Raw genomic sequence first — 21,174 nt, 5'->3', positions numbered from 1 at the left:
CCGCCGGCGAAAACAACACCGTTCAGACACGAAGATCGATCAAAAATCGGAGAGATTGGGCTTCCCAATCATTTTTTTTCTTCGATGGTTTCTATGTGAAGAGTGAAGGAGAGGCGGAAAAGGTTAAAACTAAACCCAAGTCTTTTGCATCGCGACAACACTTTACTGTATTTTTTATTAATTTTTTTCCTGTATTAAATTTATCGCTAGCGAGGAACTAACGCTGTGAAAAAGATGGGTATCGGATTACACCATTTTTGGTAGCAGTTTGAGAATTCGTGCTACCGTGAACTGCTACCAATAGCCATATTTCTTGTAGTGTACAAAACTCACCTGATCTAGAGAAGCTAATAGTACGTGGAAGGAATTACAACACCATACCGGTATATTCATCTTCAACCTCTTTTTCTAGCTATAATTGAGTTCAAATATATTCAAGAACCATTTTGTATCTTATTTATGTTTGTACAGGAGGAGCATGTTGACATATACTTGAAATTAAAAACTTTGAACCCGGATCAATGCTGGAGATCAAAAGATGGTTTCGATTGGAATAAGTCTTGTTGGAATGTACAACCAAAGCAAGTGGCTTCATTCGTGGAACTTGTGCTTATAAACACAGAGAAATCACTCAAGCTGGTCGTACTGTTGGATGAACGTCCTTACCTTAAGTTTAAAATTGAAGATCTGGTTGAAACACTTCCTCACAACAACAATGTCACCATTTTGCTCTCCACCAATAAGCCGATGACATCAGAGGAGTGGTAATACATAGGGGTTAAAGTCTTTGAGTGTCATTGAACATTTGTTTTTTATTTATATTTTTTAATAATTGGTGTACTTTATTTAATATTTTACATGGAGTCAATTGAAACACAATAGAAGAAGACCTTGAGTTGTTCGCACAAAAAATATTCAGGCCATATAAATACAGTTTTTAAGAGCATATAAATAAAAAAAATTGCTTTGGTTTCTTTAACCATAGCTCTTGTGAATAAGTTAGTAACCGTCGTTTATATGACAAATAGAAAAGCTTTAGAGGAAGCGGAATTATGGTTCCATGTCAATGCAGTGGAGGATGGAGGAACCGAAAACCGAGTCCCTGAGCGTGAACGTTATGTGTGGATAGGTCCTCCTCCTGGGTTTACTGAGAGCAACATTATTGCTAGGACCAATTGTTGGGTCCTTAGATTAATTAATTGTTATTTTGAGGTTAAGGACCAAAGCTAAGGACAATCCCAAAAAATTAGATTATTGGTAGGACTTGTTGATGTTTCTTAATAAACTTATTATTTATTTAAATAATTAATGATAAAAAAGGAAAAAATTTAAAATATAACATATAACATTAAATTGAAAACATGAAAAAATTAGAAAGTTCTAAATAAAAAAACAAAGATGTAAAATAAAACAAACAAACATTTTATTGAATTCGTACACCTAAACGTTTGATAATCATTTTTTTCCAATTTTTTTCAAGTTTCTATTACATTTCTAATCTTTTAATCCAAGTTTCTATTACATTTCAAATCTTTTAATCCAATTTCTACACAAGTTTCTAATCTGTTTTCAAGTTTCTATATCAAATTATACAAGTTAATTGAACAAGAAGAAACAAGTTTATAAATGAAGCAACCCAAAAATAAAAAGAGCTTGTTGGAGTTTAACAAAATATTACATAACCGTGTCAGAGTTTGCAAAAGATAACAAGTTTTGAAAAAGAGGAAACAAGTTTTGAGGCAAAAAGAAACAACCTTTCCGATATACATAGCTAAAGCAGAAGAAAGAACAAGAAAGTTAAAGACGTCTCCCACTCTTTCTGCCCAAGTGTTTGCTGAGTAGTTCAGAACACTCTTTTTTTTCCGGACATACACACATCAATGGAGTAGTTTTTCCATCTCCAACCACATTGAACACAAATATGTCTCCTACCTCGCATCTGTTATCAAGACAGAACTTTCTCCATCCTCTTGTAATGTAATACATGCCGCCTGATTCGCTAAATCGCAAACTCACAGTCCATGAATTTCCCTCTTTGTTCACTAGTATCGTCTCTTGGCATTGTTTGTTCAAAGCAGTACAAGTCGTAGCTGCCACAGGAAGAGACTGCAAAGACAAAACGTAAAGACACAGATCACTTCATTTCGATATTTGACTAACAGATCAAACCATATATACGTATGAAAATTGACTCACAAGTTTGTCGGCTTTTAGGTTTGAAGCAGTGACCTCAGCCATAAAACAATAGTCGAATGAGGAAGAAGACATTGCCCCTGATCCGCCTGAAATGTAAGAAACAATTTTCCACGTCAAAAACATCTCACAAGTTTGCTAAGCTATTATGGTTAACTTTTATTGAAACTTACTAATCTTGTGGTGATTCTCATTGTCATCAGCATCAACCGCACCATCATCCGCAACATCATCCGCGTCGGCTTCTTCCTTGATGATGTGAGGATGTGTATACTGAATCTCACAACAGCTAGGACCAAAAGGAGTGACATGAAACACCATGTCTCCTTCGTGTTTGAAGATGACAATGTCACCGATTCGAAGGTCATGTGATGTGGTGAAATCTTTCCAACCTCCGGTGAGTCTCCTGCCTTCTTGTATCACTTCCCAAGTTTGATCTGAAGCGTCCGATCTTAGTTTCCATGTTTTCTGGTTCGTCTTCCCTTCTATATACTGTGAGAAGAAGCCAAGTGGTATTGTCTGCAAGTCAGAAAATGCAAAGTTAAGCGAAACTACAAAATCGGAACATATACAGAGGAGAAATAGAGAGAGTGTGTTTACGACGCCACTGTGGAAACCGGGAAGGAGAGGCTTGAAAAAATGAGGTTCATGCGGATTTGCCATCTGCGAACAAGAACCAAATGTAAACAATATCAGAGGAAAGACGATCAATCAGAACTTAATACCGTACTTGAACTACAAAGCTATCACACTCTCATTTACAATACAATCAATTTTCGTTCTAAACTACAATGTGTGATCAGAAGCAACTGTAACAAGCAATAATAGACCGCAAAACATAACTAAAAAGCGATATACTTACTACAAAATCGAACTACAACCTATCAACTCATGTTTGTCCAGCGCATACACCATCAAAGCATTAATACACAACAATCACAACTTCGGAGACTAGGCAAATATTAAAGCTACTTAATTCAGTACATGAGAACAAAATTCGCAACTAAAAACATAACAAATTTGAGCCGATTTCGAATGGCAGATGAACTAATAATCAAAGATTATAAATCCAAAAATCAACCATAACACTCTCCTACCTATGGACTGAGACAACCGAATCCACACACAAGATTAACAATAATAAACCATAATCAAACGGATTACTTATCATATCATCTCAATTGACATCCTACGGATCTCGAATGGAAGAGGAACGCATACCTTTTGGTTTGAAAACGGAGGAGAATCGAAGGATGTCGACCGTGGAGACAACAGAACGGTCTCATCTTGCGAACTAACCGACAGGATCTCGTTTGCGGTGAGGAATCGTCGGACAAATCTTCTTTGTCGCCTTCGAGACTGAATCGGGAGAGGAAGAGGCTGAAATGGATACCAAATGTCGAGACAAACCCTAGACGACTTCCACCCGTGCTCAAAAAATGCCAGCTGGCACGTAAAGGACCAAAATGAGAAGTCCCGTATCAAGGCCCGTCCTTCATTTTCTCCCATATTTTTCATTTTTTTTAAGCCCAAAAAGCCTAAGGACCAGCCCAAGGACGTGCAATAATCTTGCTCTTATCAATTGTCCCAATTGATAAGTCCTTAGAGTATTTAATTATTATTTCTAGATTAGGACTTTGTTAAGGACTTTTTGTTAAAATGATGATTATTGGTGGGACTTTTTCTGGGTCCTTAACTTTAAATTTTTTTTAGACAAAATTCCATTTTAAATTTAATAACACATATAAGAAAAAACTAAATTATTACTTTAATAGAAAATTACAAACATTATATTACAAACATTTTACATCCCATTTTATTAATAAAAACAAACACACATTTTATTAATTTCATACAAAAATAAAAATTACATATCATTTGGTAAATTTGGTAAATGTCTGTATTTAGCCCAAATATGTTCGATCAAATCTTCTTTTAATTGTAGATGGCCTGCTGTATCCCGAACATCTGCTCGAAGTCCCAATGTAGTACGGATATTTGTAGTCCGTCTGACTACAAAACTGGGATCATCATCTTCTCCTTGTTGAAATTCTAATGTGCGGAGGTAGGAATCTCGTTCATTCTCGACAATCATATTATGAAGTATGATGCATGCTCTCATAATATTTCCTAATTTGTTTTTATCCCATAAATTAGAAGGATTTCTAACAACTGCAAATCTAGCTTGCAGGACTCCGAAGGCACGCTCAACATCTTTTCGCACGAATTCTTGTCTTTTAGCAAATAAACAATGTTTTGGACCTTGTGGGAGTCGGATTGATTGAATAAAAGTAGCCCATTTCGGGTAAATACCATCGGCAAGATAGTAAGCCAAATCGTACTCCCTTCCGTTGACATGGAAATGGACTTCCGAAGCGTTTCCGTTAATTATTTCATCAAAAACAGGTGATCGATCAAGAATATTAAGATCATTCATAGTACCTGGAGCTCCAAAAAATGCATGCCATATCCAGAGGTCCTGTCCAGCTACCGCCTCCAACACGATTGTGGGTTTGTCGGTTCCACGTGAATACATTCCTTTCCAAGCGGCTGGATAATTCTTCCACTCCCAATGCATACAGTCGATGCTTCCAATCATTCCCGGAAATCCACGTTGTTCTCCCACAGCTAGTAGTCTTTCAAGATCCTCCGGTGTTGGATGTCTTAGATATTCATCGCCAAATAAGTGGATTATCCCCGCAGTGAAATGGTGCAAACATTTTCTAGCTGTGGTTTCAGCCATCCGAACATATTCGTCAATGGCATCAGCGGCACCACCATACGCTAATTGTCGAATTGCAGCGGTACATTTTTGGAGGGGAGATAGGCTAGACCTTCCGGATGCATCCTCTTTGAGTTGAAAAAACTCAAATTCTTAGGAGAGACGATCGACAATAGCCAAGAACAAACTCTTGTTCATCCTAAACCGTCTTCGGAATATATTGTGCGGGTATGTCGGAGTCTCGCTAAAATAATCATTCCAAAGTTTCATGTGGCCTTCTTCTCGGTTTCTCTCGATAAATTTTTTTTTTTCGCTCTTTTGGTTCGGGAATATTATAAGGGATTTCTAAAAATTCTTCAAACATAGTCTCAAATTCATCATCATCATCATCTTTTTTGTTATAATGATAATGTGAAGAAGATGCCATATTGAGTGAATAAAATGAAAGGGATTTTAACTTGAGTTGGAGAGATTTTGTTTTGAAATGAGAAGTAGAGAGGTTGTGATCTGAACGAACATGTTGTAACTCTTATTTATAGGAGAAGAAGTTCACGACTTGTGATACAATATTGATTGAATATTGTTAGTACTTTTTCACGGATTGAAACCACTTTTTGACTCCTAGTGATTTCTAACACGAGGAGAATCTCTCATGCAATTATCACGGGTTGTATAGTTATCAGTCTGTGACAAGTAATAGTCACGAGCTTTTCAAATTTTTCAGTAAGTGACAAACAACATCATGGAATCCAAATACACATAGTACAAATTTAACATTACAAATATCTCAAAACATAAAAACATTGAGTGACAAGTACACATTAGTACACATTACACATTAGAAGGTCGAGTTCAACATAGCTAAATAGTCTAGAGCATAACCATAACGGAGCATCAAAGTCTAGATGAAGATCAGGACGATACCAATGAAACCTAAGAGCATAACCGTAACAGCAACAAAGTAATCAAACCTACACCTAGCATAACTCTTGCCCAACTCACACACCATGTTCTCTAGTCTAACAAGCTTCTGCTCAGTCTCATAGTCAGTCAATGATAGAAGAGAATCTACCTTCTCGGCCAACAGTTGTGTGTGTCTTTCAGTCGCTCTTATCTCCTTCATTGCTGCCTCATCCCACCATTTCCACACATGACACTCTCCATCGTCCACGTTAGAACATGTGTAGTATCTCCGACCTGGATCGACTCTACTGTAAGACGTTGCTATCTTAGGTTGAGTCCCACAGTAGCATGCTTTTGGAAAACCGAATTCAGTCTCGGGCTGTGGAGGATAGACAACCTGTTGAGCGTTCACCAACTCTAACTGAGCTTGGTCTTCGTGAATCAAAGCTTCGATTTCATTGGAGTCACTGTCCGAGTGACCCCCACCATAAGTGTCAGACTGGGAAGGTTGGCTATAGCTGTAACGCCCCATGTTTACTGAAACCTGAAAAAAACATAGACAAGGTTAACATTGCGCATTTCAAAATATATATTTATAACATAGACAAGCTTAACAGTTAACATTCATAGTGGAGACAAGGTTAACATAGAGAAAATATATATTTATAAAGAGGATACAAACAAAGCCACAACGAACCACATTTAAAACATAGAGAAGGTTAACATTAAAACATCACCGCCGAGTACTTAAGACATTAAAAATAAAGAAGCTGGGAATAAGTAGCAGCGTTCTAGTTCTTCAACAGAGTTTTTATGAAATGATTATCTAGATATATTGCGCGAGCAGCTTGTTCTTGGCTTCTTCTTCAGCCGCAGTTAGTGGTTGGGTTTTCGCAAGGAGAGTGTCTAAGATTGCAAGCTTTGACAGTTTCTCTTTCCTGTCCAAATCGTCCTTTCTCATCTCCCAGACCGTGGTTATATCAGCAACAGACTTCCCCTTTGCATTACTCCTCTTCGCTTTTGCTGCCTTTACCACTTCCGGTCGTACCTCTTCATCACCAACATTGATTGGGGAAGTTTGGGAGTCTGTTTCAACGGGTTTCCTCTTTGAACTTGCAGAAGCTTTAGTGGTGTTGAGGCTAAGCCATTTCTGTTCATGCCTCAACACACACCAAGCATGCTCAAGTGTAAATTTCGTTTGGTGATCAGAATAGAAGATGTCATGCGCCACCTTAAGAACATCGTTATCATTCATACCACTCCTTAGTTGCCTCTCCGCAGCCGCATATGCACCACAGAACTTGTTAGTTTGCTCATTGATCTTGTGCCACCTCTGTTTATAGTGGAGATGTTCACTACTCTGACGACCATCTCCACTAAGTAGTGCTGCTAAGAAATAATCTCCTACTCGCTCCCAGAACGTCCCAATCTTTTGGTAATTTGACACAATTGTATCCTTAGACGTGAGGCACTGATTAGAAGTTTGTCATCCGCTGGACTCCATCTGTGTCTCTTCCCACGCTCCACGGGTGTATCAGAAGGTGGAGTTGGAGCCTCGCCTTGTTGAGAACTGAATTGAGGGAAGTCAGAAGCTTCGGAATGAAAACTCTCATAAGGAGAGTTTTCATGCAGAGCACCGCTCTGTTGACGTTGAAGAAGACCCATATAGCCATAGGACTGACTATGCTGATTCAATGGATTCATAGTAGGAAATAAAGAGAGAAGGGACAAAAGAACAAAAGAGAAAGACGATGATGGTGTAAAAATTACTACAACCATTCTCGGTTTAATAGGAGACGTAAACTTAAGTGACATGTTTAATTACCTAACTACCAAAGTACAACTCAGTTAATTCACATTACACAACCAACTTCACAATTGCATTAAGTACCCGTAAAAAGACTTGGGAAGATGTCAAAGTAGCCTTTCATTTCAAACTGTCAAATTACCAATAAATGAAAAAAACTAGCCTTCTTCATTACACAAACTAGAGTCGATCTATAAATTGAATCGCAAACAAACTAGCCTTTCAAGTTCATTAAAGAAACATGAATCCAAGTCTAAGTTGAGTCGCAAACAAACTACCCTTTCAGTTATCATTAGAGTCCAAGTCTAAGTTGAATCGCAATCAAACTAGTATTAAATTTCAAACATGCGAAACTATCTAGTTGCAAACAAACATGCCAAACTATCAACAACAACAGTTCTATGTCTACAAGCGAGTAAAATTTCAAGAATACAAACAACAGTTTCATGACAAACAATTTTACGAACAATAGAGTAATTTCAAGAATACAAGCGAGTACTTTCAAGAATACAATCAACATTTCAAAAAACATTATAGCAGAAATTACTTTCAAAGCTCAAGACACTAACCGTGGAGAGATGGAGAGGAGAAACACCGAGAGTCGAACCGCCGAGAGTCGAACCGCCGAGGAGAACCGCGGAGAGGAGAAGCGCCGAGACGATAACCCACGAGAGATCGAGAGGAGAACCGCCGTGCGTTGAGAAGAGGACCGTGGGGAGATCGAGATAACCGGAGAATGCGAGGGCGATGAGAGATCGAGAGAGAAGAGAGATCGCGAGCGCCGAGAGTCGAACCGCCGAGGAGAACCGCCGAGAGGAGAAGCGCCGAGACGATATACGTCGAGAGATCTAGAGGAGAACCGCCGATGGTCGAACCGCCGAGGAGAACCGCCGAGACGAGAACCCACGAGAGATCGAGAGGAGAACCCACGAGAGATCGAGAGGAGAACCGCCGTGCGTTGAGAAGAGCACCATGGGGAGATCGAGATAACCGGAGAACGCGAGGGAGATGAGAGATCGAGAGAGAAGAGAGATCGCGAGCGAGATGAGAGATCGAGAGACAAGAGAGATCGAGAAAGACAGGGTTTCTCAATTGACTCTCGATTTTGCCCTACCCCCTTTTCGTTTACTCCCTTCAGCCGACACGTGTCTCATTGGGACGGTTAAGAAAACTTCTTAACTAAGACCGTCCCACACATTAATCCCCTTTTTATTTTTTTTTAAATCCGAAAATAGCTAAGGACATGCCTTTGGGACGTTGATAATGTTGCTCTAAGTGTAATGTGGCTTCGTCATGGATAGAAGCTCTGCCAACTTAGTGGTTTGCCATAGCCGGCACATGCAGGCTAAACTGATAGGATTCCCGTTGGGCAGTCGAGAGCATGGTAAATATAAAGGTGAAGCATATATATCACCTTTGAAGTGTCATCAACCTTGATCAGGGAGGCCAGCACATGTCCAGGGAACTTCCCTCAGTACTGCAATATAATAACATTGACGTAGGACTGAGAACTTCACTGCAGAAGATTGCATCCTCTGTTACGAGAGATAAACGCTATGGATCATACGTTGCCCGGCATGGTCATCGTTCGCTACAACCAACACTGGAACGAACACGAACCTGATTTAGAGAAGCAAACAGTTATACGTGAAAACTAAGATTGTTTCAACACCATGCCGGTATATTCACCATAGCAACCTCTTTTTCTAGCTATTATCAAAAGTTCAAATATATCCAACAACTGCTTTTTATTATTTTTTCTATTGTAGACGAGAAAGTATATAGCTTGACAAATACTTTACAAGGCTTTAATCTGAATACACGCTGGAGATCAAAAAATGGAGCCTCTTGGAGTTAATGCTGTGTTTATGCAAAATCAAAGCATGTAGTAGTGGAACTTATGCTTAAAAATACAAAGAATCTAGACAAGATGGTTGTACTGTTGGATTGAAGACGTGGTGGTTCCTCGCAACAAAAATGTCAACGTTGTGCTCTCTGCACCACCAAGTTGATGTCATATCAGAGGAGTGGTGAATCATAGGGGTTAAAGTATTGAGACCTTTATTGAACGTTTCTTTTAATTCACTTTATTTAATTTTCTTACATCGAGCAATGAAAACACAGTAGAGAATATTTTGGTTTGTTCACACAAAAGTTTCAGGGCATATATATGTTTAGTTCTTTAGAGTATATCAAAATCAGACGTAGAATATTGCTAGATTTAGCGAGGGATGACATTTTTATTATCATAAGCAATCGTTTCAATATACAATTGGTTTACCTGTGGAATATGAACACTAATTGAGTGAGACTAGATACTTTGGCAAGTGGTTTATGATATTTGTTCAGAATGAAAAAAGGTTCATTATTTTGCAATAAAAAGGTGTAAAGAGGCTAAAACGTAGTGGCGTGGTCGGACAATGGCAGCTGTTAAAGGAATGGTAACCGAAGACATTAGACCATGAGGAAAGTACTGTATATAACGTTTTTTAAGAGTCCTATATATGTGTATATGTATATATATATAGATAAAATCTGAGCCCTAAGAATATACGTCGCAGGTGAAGATGGCCAACGATAGAAGGATCAAATCAGCTGTAGACTTGATTAGCAATTTACCAGATGTGATCCTCCAACACATACTCTGCTTTATTCCGATCGAATTGGCCATCACAACATCCCTCTTGTCTAGACGTTGGAGGCATGTATGGTGCGAGATACCTTCTCTCTCCTTTAATGCCGATACACTGACCGCAGCTTCTGTAAACGAAACCCTGACTCGCTACACAGCTCCCAATACGAAGAGTTTTCACCTCACTATAACACCCTATCCTGAGAACATACCCTACATCGACAGGTTGATCAAGTTCGCCGTGTCACACAACGTTGAGAATCTGTCCCTCGATTTCTCGAGTCATTATTATGTAAAGTTTCCAGATTTCTTTTGCAACAGTTCTTCTGTCAAGCAACTCAACATTGATATAGGATTTTCTCATATGATTGTTCCCGAATATTCCACTGTGTCTTGGACATCCTTGCAGAAGCTATCCTTGAGTTGCGGTAGACTCTCTGATGAATCCATGGCTAATATTCTATCCGGTTGTCCGGTCCTTGAAAACTTAACATTGCATAACTGTGTTGAGCTAAAGGTTCTTGATCTTAGCAAATCACTACGTCTGAGAACATTAGATGTAAAGTGTACCATGACGGATTGGGGGTCAAGGCTAATTGTGGCACCACACATTCACTGTCTCAGATTGTTAAGCTCTCAGTCATCATCACCTACTTTGGTTAATGTTGATTCTCTAACCGAAGCTAAACTGGAAATTCTCTTCTCAGTGAACCGTTACTTCACGTTCAAGGCCGATTTTTTTCAAACCATGGTGCTAAAGATGCTAGAAAAGTTACAGAACGCAGAGAAGCTTACGTTTGGGGGAAACTTTATTCAGGTATATATATGTTTTTGGTCATATTTTGCATTCTCTGATGCCTAAAAGCATTTGATTTCATCATGGATTAGCACTGTTCATTAGAAGTTGATTATATATAGGTTTGATTAATAAAAGTTTGAAATAGTCTGTCATAAGCTCGTTACTAATCAATCTTCACTATCTTTTTGGTTGTTCTATTAGATTTTATCTCTTGCTGAGATTCGTGGTGTTCCTTTCCCGATGCTCAAGGTCAAAGCATTGGCTCTTCATACAAAGATCTCTCACTATGTTATTCCTGGTATGGAAAGACTGTTACAAAACTCTCCTGATTTAGAGAAGCTAACAGTACGTGCAAGGAATTTCAACACCTTACTGGTATATTCAATTATTCTTTTTTTTTTATATTCAATTATTCATCATCAACCTCTTTTTCTAGCTACTATCGAGTTGAAATATACCCAACAACTGATTTTGTATATTTTTTTCTATTGTACAGGAGAAGCATCTTGACAAATACTTGGAAATAAAAGGCTTTAATCTGAACACATGCTGGAGATCAAAAGATGGAGCCTCTTGGAAAAAGTGTGGTGTGTATGCAAAATCAAAGCATGTGACTTCATTAGTGGAACTTATTCTTAAAAATACAAAGAAACTAGACAAGGTGGTGGTCCTGTTGGATGAACTTTACCTTAAGTTTAAAGTTAAAGACGTTGTGGTTCCATCACTTCCTGGCTACAAAAATGTCAACGTTGTGCTCTCCACTACCAAGCTGATGGCATTAGAGAAGTGGTGAAGTGAATCATAGGGGGTTGAAGTCTTGAGTTTTATTGAACGTTTGCTTTTACTTTCTGTTTCCAATAACTGGTGTACTTATTTAAAACATGTTACATCGAATCTATTGAAACACACAGTAGAAGAAGATTTTGGTTTGTTCACACAAAATATATAGGCCGTAATAAGTGGAGTTCTTTAGAGTATATCAAAACATGATGTGAATCAGTTCTCCAATATTGCTAGATTTAGGCTGCCTGGGATAATAGTTTTATAACTACAAACAAACATTGTTTTTGTAAACTGCAGGAAATCGCAGGCCATCTTCATCTATTTTTTTATTTACTCTGTTTTTGTGTTCAAGAACTCCAAAATAGAAACAAACATAAGATAAACGTTTTTGGTATATCCTTTGATCATAACTCCAAATATCTTGTACATATATAGTTTCCTTGTGTCTCGTCATACCCATTCCAAATTAGTGATCTTACCAGTCCAGCGAGTACCTTGCTTCTGATCCTCCAGTTCGGCTTCAGCACTGGTTTCAAATGCTCCACTGCAGCCTGCACTGCATTAGCTCTCATGGTCATTCCTCCACGACCTCGTCCTCCTCTGCCACCACCTCTTCCAGCTTGTCGCTTTTGTTCTCCCCACCACTCGGGATACTCCTTTTTCACACCGTACAGAACTTGTCTTTCTCTTCTTTTCCAGATCCGCTTCTTCACATTAAAAGCAGTCTTTGCACCTTGTTGTTCTCTTCCTCTAATCACGGTGTTGACCCGTTCAACAGATTTTATCTTGGAGTAAACCTGGTTCATCGAAGGCATCGGGTCAGTGCTGATGATTGAGGCACGAACATAACAGCTCCGTACACATCTTCATCCAGCCCCAATAGGAACTGATGAAACTTGTCTTCATCTCGCTTCTTCTCCAAATCAACGGAGATATTGCAAGTGCACCCCCACACTTACACATCACTGTCTTGTCATAGTTGGTCAAATCATCTTCGTCATTTTTCCGAAGCACTCAATCACACTTGGTCAAATCATCTTCATCATTTTCCTGTTCGTTTGGAGAACGCTGCATCAAGTACTAGCGATCAATCACACTGACACATCACTGTCTCTCCCTCAGTATTAGAATTGCCTCAGAGTGCTTTACTGCCAAATTTCATTATGTCAGTAGCCTAGTTTTAAAAAATAAGATTTATCTATTTAATAAAACTTTGTTCCAATATTAATATAACATCTCTCAGATAATATGGGGTTTTCCATGGTAAAGGAGAATCAAGGTTCGCAACTAACTCATCTTCTTCGCAACAAGAGGATCAAGCTGCTTCACGTAACTCTTTCACTACTTTATCCACATTAGTAGATTCATAGTCTACAATTGTGGAGGTTTCTCCATCAAACATTATCAACAATGAGGTTTAAGATACTATAATTGTTGATCCCACGACACCATAAGCTAGTGCATTTGAGAGTCCTTCTTGTTTCACAGTGCTAGGGGGTGTGATTGAAGTTGAGACAGAGCCATCTAGCTCTCTTAGCTTGACAAGAGGTGGGAGGGAGACAAAGCCTCCTATCAAATACCAAGACATATGGAACAGAAGACAGTTCGAGGGAGAGGAAAGCATGGCCGACGTGGTCGTGGTTCTTATCATTAGCTATTGTCTTTTATTGCATTGTTGGTTGTCTAATCTCTATTTTTGTTGTTTCATAGGTTTGAGATTCACTCTTTCATGAAAAACTTTTCCCAACTATAAGACTCTTATCTTATTTTGTAATAGTTTATGTTTTTCAAGATTAAGAAATACTATGAGATTATATATAACGTTTTCAGAAAACCCTATATATAAAAGCTGTGCTCTAAGAATATATGTCGCAAAGGAAAATGGCCGACCACAAGAAAATCGAAGGAGCAGTAGACTCGATAAGCAATTTACCAGATGTGATCCTCCAACACATACTCTGCTATATTCCGACCAAATTAGCAATCAGTACTTCCCTCTTGTCTAGATGATGGAGGCATGTATGGTGCGATATACATTCTCTCTCCTTATATGTGAATACACTGACTGCAGCTTCCCTAACTCGCTACACAGCTCCCAACATGAAGAGTTTTCACCTCATAACACCCTATATTGAGAATATACCCTACATCAACCTGTGGATCAAGTGCGCCATGTCACACAACGTTGAGAATCTGTCCCTTCAAATCTGGAATCAATATTATGAGTACAAGCTTCCAGATTTCTTCTGCAACAGTTCTTCTTTTCAAGCAACTCAACATCTCTGCTCATACAATTGTTCCTCTCGAGTGAAATGTGTCTTGGATATCCTTGCAGACGTTATCCTTGAGTAGTTTTAGACTCTCTGATGAATCCATGGGCAAGATTCTATCCGGTTGTCCGGTTCTCGAAAAGCTAAAGTTGTATTACTGCTGTAAACTAAAGGTTCTTGATCTCAGCAAATCCCTACGCCTGAGAACGTTAGAAGTAAATAGCGTGACGGTTGCGGGGCCGAAGCAGATTGTGGCACCAAACATCCATTGTCTCAGATTGTTTAACTCTCAGTTATCATATCCTTTGCCTGATGTCGCTTCTCTAACCGAAGCTGAGCTGGAAATTTGCTTTGTCTCAATGGACTCTCAGTTCGAGGCTGATTTTCTCCAAGTCTGGGTGCTAGAGATGCTAGAAAAGTTACAGAATGCAGATAAGCTTAATTTTGGGAGAAACTTTTTTCAGGACTTCAAGTTGGTTGCCTAAATATGGATTAGTTGAATTTCAATAGTTCTAACTTCTAAGAACGTTTAAAAAGTCTATAAGCTCTGTACTAATAAATATTCATAATCTTTTCTTTTTTTTTTTGGTTCTTCTATTAGATTTTATCTCTTGCTGAGATTCGTGGTGCTCATTTCCCGGTACTCAAGGTCAAAGCAATGACTCTTGATTCAAATATCTTTCAGTATGTTATTCCTGGCATAGAAAGACTGTTACAAAACTCACCTTATTTAGAGAAGCTATCATCGAATTCAAATATATCCATGAACCACTTTTGTATATTCTATTATACAGGCGGAGTTTCTTGACATTTACATGAAATTCGAAGGCTTTAATCTGAAAGAATGCTGGATATCAAAAGATGGAGTCTCTTGGAACAAGCACTGTTGTGGATTTAATCAATGCATGTGGCTTCATTTGTGGAACTTCTGCTTAACAGCAGAGATAAATTAGACAAGATGGCCGAACTGTTGGATGAACTTCACCTTAAGTTTAAAGGCGAAGACGTGGTTCCACCACTTTCACACAACAACAATGTCACCATTGTGTTCTCCTCCACTAACAAGCCGATGACATCAGAGGAGTCAACATTTCGTGTTACTCCTTCATTGTTTAATCTTTGATTTATTAAAGATTGTTTACTTCCTTTCCCTCTTAATAAACCTTGCTTCTTAAAGCCACAAATCATGCATTAGAACCGTTGCTTACGTTGTTATGGAACAAAGAGGGAATCTTTTGGAACAGTCTCTGATAGTGGCATTGCGTACGTCTCCCGAAATTTTAAGAAAAATTTACCTATATATAGTCCCTCAATGCTTCTTAAAATAGATAAAGCATTGCGTACGTCCCCCAAAATTTTTATTAAATTTTCAAAGTATAAGAGATATTTGTTAATTTTGACCAAAAAAAAAAAAAGAGATATCTATCCTATACTAAAAGGTGAATATGGAGTGTTTCTAGCCTGTCCACGTAGGATAATATATTAGACCAATCAAAACATTCCAATAATACACGCTGGCAAAATAATCGGACAGCAGATCTCTTGCTTTCGTACGGGCTCCGCTTTGTTTGATGGGCTTCTCCGGTTCGTGTTGGGCTTCGCTACCCAGTTCGAATAATAAAAAAAAACTTCAACGCAAGACGGATATCATGAGGCTCTCGCTTCTAGCTCTTCGTCTTCACCTTCCTTCACCATCATTTCAGTTCTCCCGATCCAGAACCCCCACAATCAATCCTCCACTTCATCTCCATCCATAAATTCTTTTTTTATGATTTCGATTCAGTTTACCCTTTCCCTGCTGCTTTATATACTGATTTTCTCTCCTGAGTATAAACCAGCTTTAAAGCGCGTCTGCGGTGGCGGAACCGGCGGGGTCTTCATCATCGAGTGAGGTTCCAATCGAAAGCCAAGGATCCGGTTCGGATTCTGGATCGGAATATAGAGAGCCGGAGCTGAGATCCTCTGATCCTCAAGGTGTGGATGCGGAGAAGCCCGTTGTTCTCACTGATTGGCCTTTGAGGGAGGCCTCTCCTGAAACCAATGTTAACCCTGAAGTCGATGTATCGGCCACACCTACAGTTGCAGGTTTGGTCTCTTCTCTTAGTGTCTATTAATGTTCTGTCTTTATAAAGAAAATTACCATTTCTAAATGTTTTGGTGTGTTTGTGGGTTTAGAGGAAGTGGTGGTGGATGGTGAGAAGTCTAATGTCAAGAAGCGGGGCCAAGACTGCATTCTGATCTCATGTCTTTACCCTTGGAAGACGAGAATAAAATTATCTCTAGGATGGATCACAAAGGCAAGAGAAATGTAATCGACCTATATGCAGGTATATTGAGATTGTGATTCTTCATGCTATTTCACAAAAACAAAAACTCTTTGGACATTCTATGAAACTGTTTTACAATTGTATATGTTTTTTGATATGCACCCACTCTTTGGACATGTTATTTCTCAAAAAAAAAACTCTTTGGATATTCTCAATAGTGGTGAGATCTTAAATTAAATGATTCAGGGAAGGAAACCACTTGAAAGCTAATATGTTTAGCTGCTCTGTCATTGTTAGTTGAAACAAGGATTCAAAGCCCTCAACTTGGTAAGTCTTTGTTTCTGTCATTCTGATATCTACGATCTGTGAATTTTGGTAACTAAGTAGATATAATGAATGATTAGAGAAAGCTTTGTTTTTTCACTCTTAGAAGAATCTAAATATGTCCAAGCTTCTCATGCAGCAAGCCACAGAAGAATCTGTTTTCTCTTTTAATTCTGTTTTCATCTTTGTTTCTTCACTGGATCTGGCGATGCCTATTATCTATTTCTTTGAGATTTTGATTTTTGTGTTTGTTTGTTTGAATCAGGAGAGAAATACCAAGAGAGAAGTTTTCAGGAACTATTTAGAGCCCAATGGAATTCTTGATACTCTCACCATAGGTATAGTATCTCTTTTCCTGCATTCCACCGTTCCTACTATGATCCTTTGGTGTATGGAAATCTCAACTATTTGATAGTTTGTTTATGATCCTTCTTTCGTTTTGTTTCAGATTCATTCAGCAAAAGCTAGGAGGTCCTTAAGTCTCTGACTATGAAAAGCTTCAAGCAGAGAAGTCTAATCTTTAAATAAAGGACCTTGAGATTTGGCTAAAGATCAGGAAACTTTCATATAGGTATTGATTCCTAACTTGAATTTAGCTTATAGCTTATCATTAAACCATCTATAATTGAGTAGCACATGAGTACATGCTTATGTAGTACCTTAGTATTGGCGTTGCAGTTGCTTTCTTCACCATCTATAATCATGAACATATTGAGTCATCCTTTGTTTACTGAAATTACTTGAGACTATAGCCATAACGAGTCCATTTATCTAGAGTAGCTAACTCTATTTGTAGCCAAGTTTTTTCATGGTCACTATTAACAGGAGTTCATAAAAGTATAAAAGTGTCAAAATCTGCTTGGCACATCTATTTGTGGTTAATGTTGTGGAGAGCTTGCGTTCACGAAAAAACTCTTCAAAAGAGGATGAAGACAAAGAGGCTATGAAGACGAGCACACAACCCTTTTGAATCCTCACCACTAAATTGTTCGTTGTTGTATTTGTAATTCTCACTGCGACATTTTAAATTTCCACTAGCGTTATTATTCTGAATGTCCTTTTGTTTCCTATACTCATTTAAGACAGCAACAGAAAAAGATATGATGACTTATTCCAGTTTTAAAGGTATGGCCGGTTATTATTCCATCGTGTTAACAGAAAATATAAGTTCTAATTTTTTTAAGTCAGTTTTTCATTTATCATGCAGGTCAGATTATGTGTTTGTCACAAACTGTTCTCAACTCTGATTGTGCTCTGTACAATAGAAGTGTTTTATCTTAAATTGTTTAATTATTTCTTAATGATCTATAACTCTATGGATAAAGATGAGACACTAAAAAAGCTGATATAGTAGGTATGGTTTCACGTACTATCAAGCGGCCGAGGAAGTTTGCAAGTTATCGAGGTAAACAGAAAAAAGGTTTGTAGGAAGGATATCCTGACAAGTCTCCTGACGATGAAGTAAAAAAAAACAAAATAATGGTTTATTCAGAATCATCAGATTCAAGGCCCAGTACATTTAAAGCCCCAAATTCTTAACTCATTTTTACTTTATCATTACGTTGGGTCTTAAAGCAATATCAATTTATATTTTTGGTCTACCATTTCAAACCTTTTTCGCAACCTTAAACAATCTAAACAATTATCTAACTATATAATATTATAAATTTCTAGAGTTACTACTTTATAAAAACATAGTTTAATACAATACATAATTCTTAAAATCAATTTCAGATAGAATAAGGAAAGTAATTAATTTACGGTTCATATAAATTGTTAAAATTAAGATCAAAATTTTAAATCTTTTTCTTTACACTATTTGAGTTGTATACTAATAAATACCTAAGTTTGGTCGAACAATAAAACCACTAATAACGCTAATTGTCAATTTTATCATTACAAAGATAAGATTTATCAATACCTCCGTATATGAATATGATGGTTATTCTTATATCAATCTAATCAAGCTAAGTAATTTCCATTGTTCTATTCATAGACAATTATAGGTAACATGGGAAAACAAAACCTTTAAAAACCTAACGATAAAATCACAATACCAAAACAACACAATGCATCATCAACGTATCCGGCTCCACCATGTACTACTATAATATTATTAAGCAAATTAAGTAAATTATCCGGGCATAGCCCGGAGAAACACTCTAGTTTGTTAATAAATTTTATAAAAGAGATAATTATATTAATTGTCAATATTTTAATAATTGTTAATAACTTTTTTTAAACTGATGACGGGCCTTGAGGCCCAATGGAAACGGGTCGGGTCCAAGAAACTATATTATATTTTTTTTCACGTGGGTTTTTTCCTCTATCTCTCGACACTTTCAGGCTGTGCAATCGAGACGGTAATGGCGACGAACAATGGAGACGTTTTGATGCTGGAGGCGGCGCCGGAGGCTACGAAGCCGTGGGCGAGCGCGGCGAACGCAGAAGTTATCGATGCGCTTCCTTATATAGACGATGACTACGGCAATCCACTGATTAAGGCTGAGGTGGACCGCTTGGTGGAGGAAGAGATGCGTCGGAGCTCTAAGAAGCCTGCTGACTTCCTCAAGGATCTCCCTCCTCTTCCCAAGTTCGATTTCGAGGTCAATTTCACTCTGTATCCTTATGTATCGATTTGCTTGTTAATGAATTTTGTCGGAATTAGGGTTTATTGTGGATTAGGGTTTTACTTCCTTTGTTATGTTAGGGTGCTTGCTCACGAGTGTAGGTGGTTTCTATAAGTTTCAATTAGTTTTTAGTTTCTGGGTTTTTGAATCAACTATTTGATGGAACCTCATGAACAGGTTACGGTATTTGATTTTATCTATATAGCTTTTTCTTGAAAATGTAAGAACTGTTTGTACGTAAAATGGGCGAACTTGTTTATTCAATGTCTCATGTGTTGATTGTTTGTGCTGTTCTTTACACGAATATCAGAACTGCCCAGTTCTAGGCAAAGAGTATGAGCGTGTTCGAGCCGGGAAGCCACCAGTGCGGATCGATTTCGAGTCCCGGTATAAGCATGAATTGCCGCCTGCTAGTAAGAAAAATGATGATGCTGCCTGGAAGCAGTATCTTCACAAGACTCAACGGTCATTGCAACAGAAGATGATCGAGTAAGCACAACTTGTTAATGCTTTTTATCACTGATGTGTTATCCTCTTCTAAGTTCTGACTTCTGACAAGTTGTTACATACTCCATTCCTCTCACAGGCTTGAAAATTTGGAAATGATGTCAAAACAAGGGCCTGAGCTTTGGAGACAGAACAATCATCGCCTAGAAGTATTCTTGACCAGGTTTGTTTTCAAATCTATGTGTAAAGCAGAGCATTAATTGAATTTTCACTCGTTACATTGCAACTTTGGGTGATTAAAAATGTTCAAGCTATTTAGTTGATGGGCTGGTGTATTTATTCTGTGGAAGCGTTCTTGATAACTTCGTTGTCGATTTCATTGCATAAAATGCTTCGTTGGCTTTTGCACATGAGACTTGCTTTGTGTTTTCTTCTTGTGCTTTCTGTGTGAGAGCTTCTTCTTTCGTATGAAACATAAAAAACTCTTGGGACATCACTCTTTTTTCTCTTACATAATTACTGGCTTTGGACTTGAACACACCGAGATTGATCTCGACACATTACTTGGTCTCTGTTTTCCAGAATGCAAAGACTAGCTCAAGAGCAGAACGAGGAGATTGAAAAAGTTAATCGTGAGAGGAAGTATCATCAGGTGATAATGAAGTATTTATTCACACATTTTCTACATAGCAGTCTTCTCTTTGTGTTACGGCTAAACTGAAACTTTGGTATGGGGTCATATCAGCAAACCACAGCGTACGAGCTAAACGCTCTATCTCAAGAATGGAGACAACTCTGTGTCAAGAACATGGAGATTCAGTCTGCGTGTGCTGTGCTTGAGACACAAATCGATTTGTTGAAAAGGGAAGCTTCTGAAAGGTGAAGACAGTTTTGTTATTACCTCTCTGCATCCCTCAAGGGTTGGTATTGTAAGCACAAAACTAAAAACTCTTGTGGTTGAGTTTCAGGGGATGGAACTTAGAAGAGAAACTAGAGAGTGTCAAACCGCTTCAATCGCAGTGAGGCAACCGCCCGAGCAATCCATCTATATCATGTCTCAGCTATAATTTTGATTGTTTGTTTTTCAAATATTATTTATAGTATAAGAGAATGATTTTATCAGAAACATACTACAGTATTAGCCTATTAGGTGAATGACTGTCTCTCTCTATGTAATAACATGTTAGATTTTTTTAAAAAAAATTATTAAACATCTTTATATTCTTTTTCATCTTCATTTTTTTTCCTAAGTTCTCTCTCAAACCTTGACTAAAAAAAAAAGTTCCCTCTGACACCATAAAAGTTCCTCCTAGTTTAGTGTAAATATCTATTTTTAACGTGTGCAGTTATCTATAAAGAAAACTAGCGACTAGCGTGCATGTATGTTTATTACAAAA

At 38.0% G+C, this 21,174-nt stretch overlaps 3 protein-coding genes and 1 pseudogene across 4 annotated transcripts; 3 read left to right on the top strand and 1 right to left on the bottom strand.

Moving 5' to 3' along the window:
• Positions 1–6,644: 6,644 nt before the first annotated feature.
• LOC117134394 (glutathione S-transferase T3) lies at positions 6,645–7,522 on the bottom strand. Its single transcript, XM_033292703.1, has 2 exons — positions 7,346–7,522; positions 6,645–7,247 (listed from the first exon to the last, which is right to left on the bottom strand). Exons 1-2 carry the CDS (start codon positions 7,520–7,522, stop codon positions 6,645–6,647), a joined length of 780 nt encoding a protein of 259 aa, XP_033148594.1.
• Positions 7,523–10,138: 2,616 nt separating this feature from the next.
• Positions 10,139–13,668, top strand: LOC103869604 (putative F-box/LRR-repeat protein At3g18150). 2 transcript variants are annotated; one of them, XR_004458029.1, is made up of 4 exons: positions 10,139–11,074; positions 11,258–11,431; positions 11,553–12,507; positions 12,618–13,668. XR_004458029.1 is itself a non-coding variant. In XM_033291191.1 (3 exons), exons 1-3 carry the CDS (start codon positions 10,193–10,195, stop codon positions 11,847–11,849), a joined length of 1,353 nt encoding a protein of 450 aa, XP_033147082.1. In that variant the 5' UTR covers positions 10,139–10,192; the 3' UTR covers positions 11,850–13,668. The 2 variants fall into 2 exon arrangements, 1 of the variants encoding a protein (XP_033147082.1); XM_033291191.1 differs by having other exon boundaries at positions 11,553–13,668.
• A 34-nt stretch (positions 13,669–13,702) lies between these two features.
• Positions 13,703–17,846, top strand: LOC103869602 (annotated as a pseudogene).
• A 1,169-nt stretch (positions 17,847–19,015) lies between these two features.
• Positions 19,016–20,992, top strand: LOC103869601 (pre-mRNA-splicing factor SPF27 homolog). Its single transcript, XM_009147681.3, has 6 exons — positions 19,016–19,306; positions 19,641–19,819; positions 19,917–20,000; positions 20,360–20,429; positions 20,523–20,656; positions 20,746–20,992. Exons 1-6 carry the CDS (start codon positions 19,067–19,069, stop codon positions 20,798–20,800), a joined length of 762 nt encoding a protein of 253 aa, XP_009145929.1. The 5' UTR covers positions 19,016–19,066; the 3' UTR covers positions 20,801–20,992.
• Positions 20,993–21,174: the final 182 nt, after the last annotated feature.

This window comes from Brassica rapa, chromosome A05 (genome assembly GCF_000309985.2).
Source record: "Brassica rapa cultivar Chiifu-401-42 chromosome A05, CAAS_Brap_v3.01, whole genome shotgun sequence".
NCBI lineage: Eukaryota > Viridiplantae > Streptophyta > Magnoliopsida > Brassicales > Brassicaceae > Brassica > Brassica rapa.
Note: the sequence above shows the minus strand (reverse complement) of the source record. Positions and strands in the feature narration are given on the sequence as shown.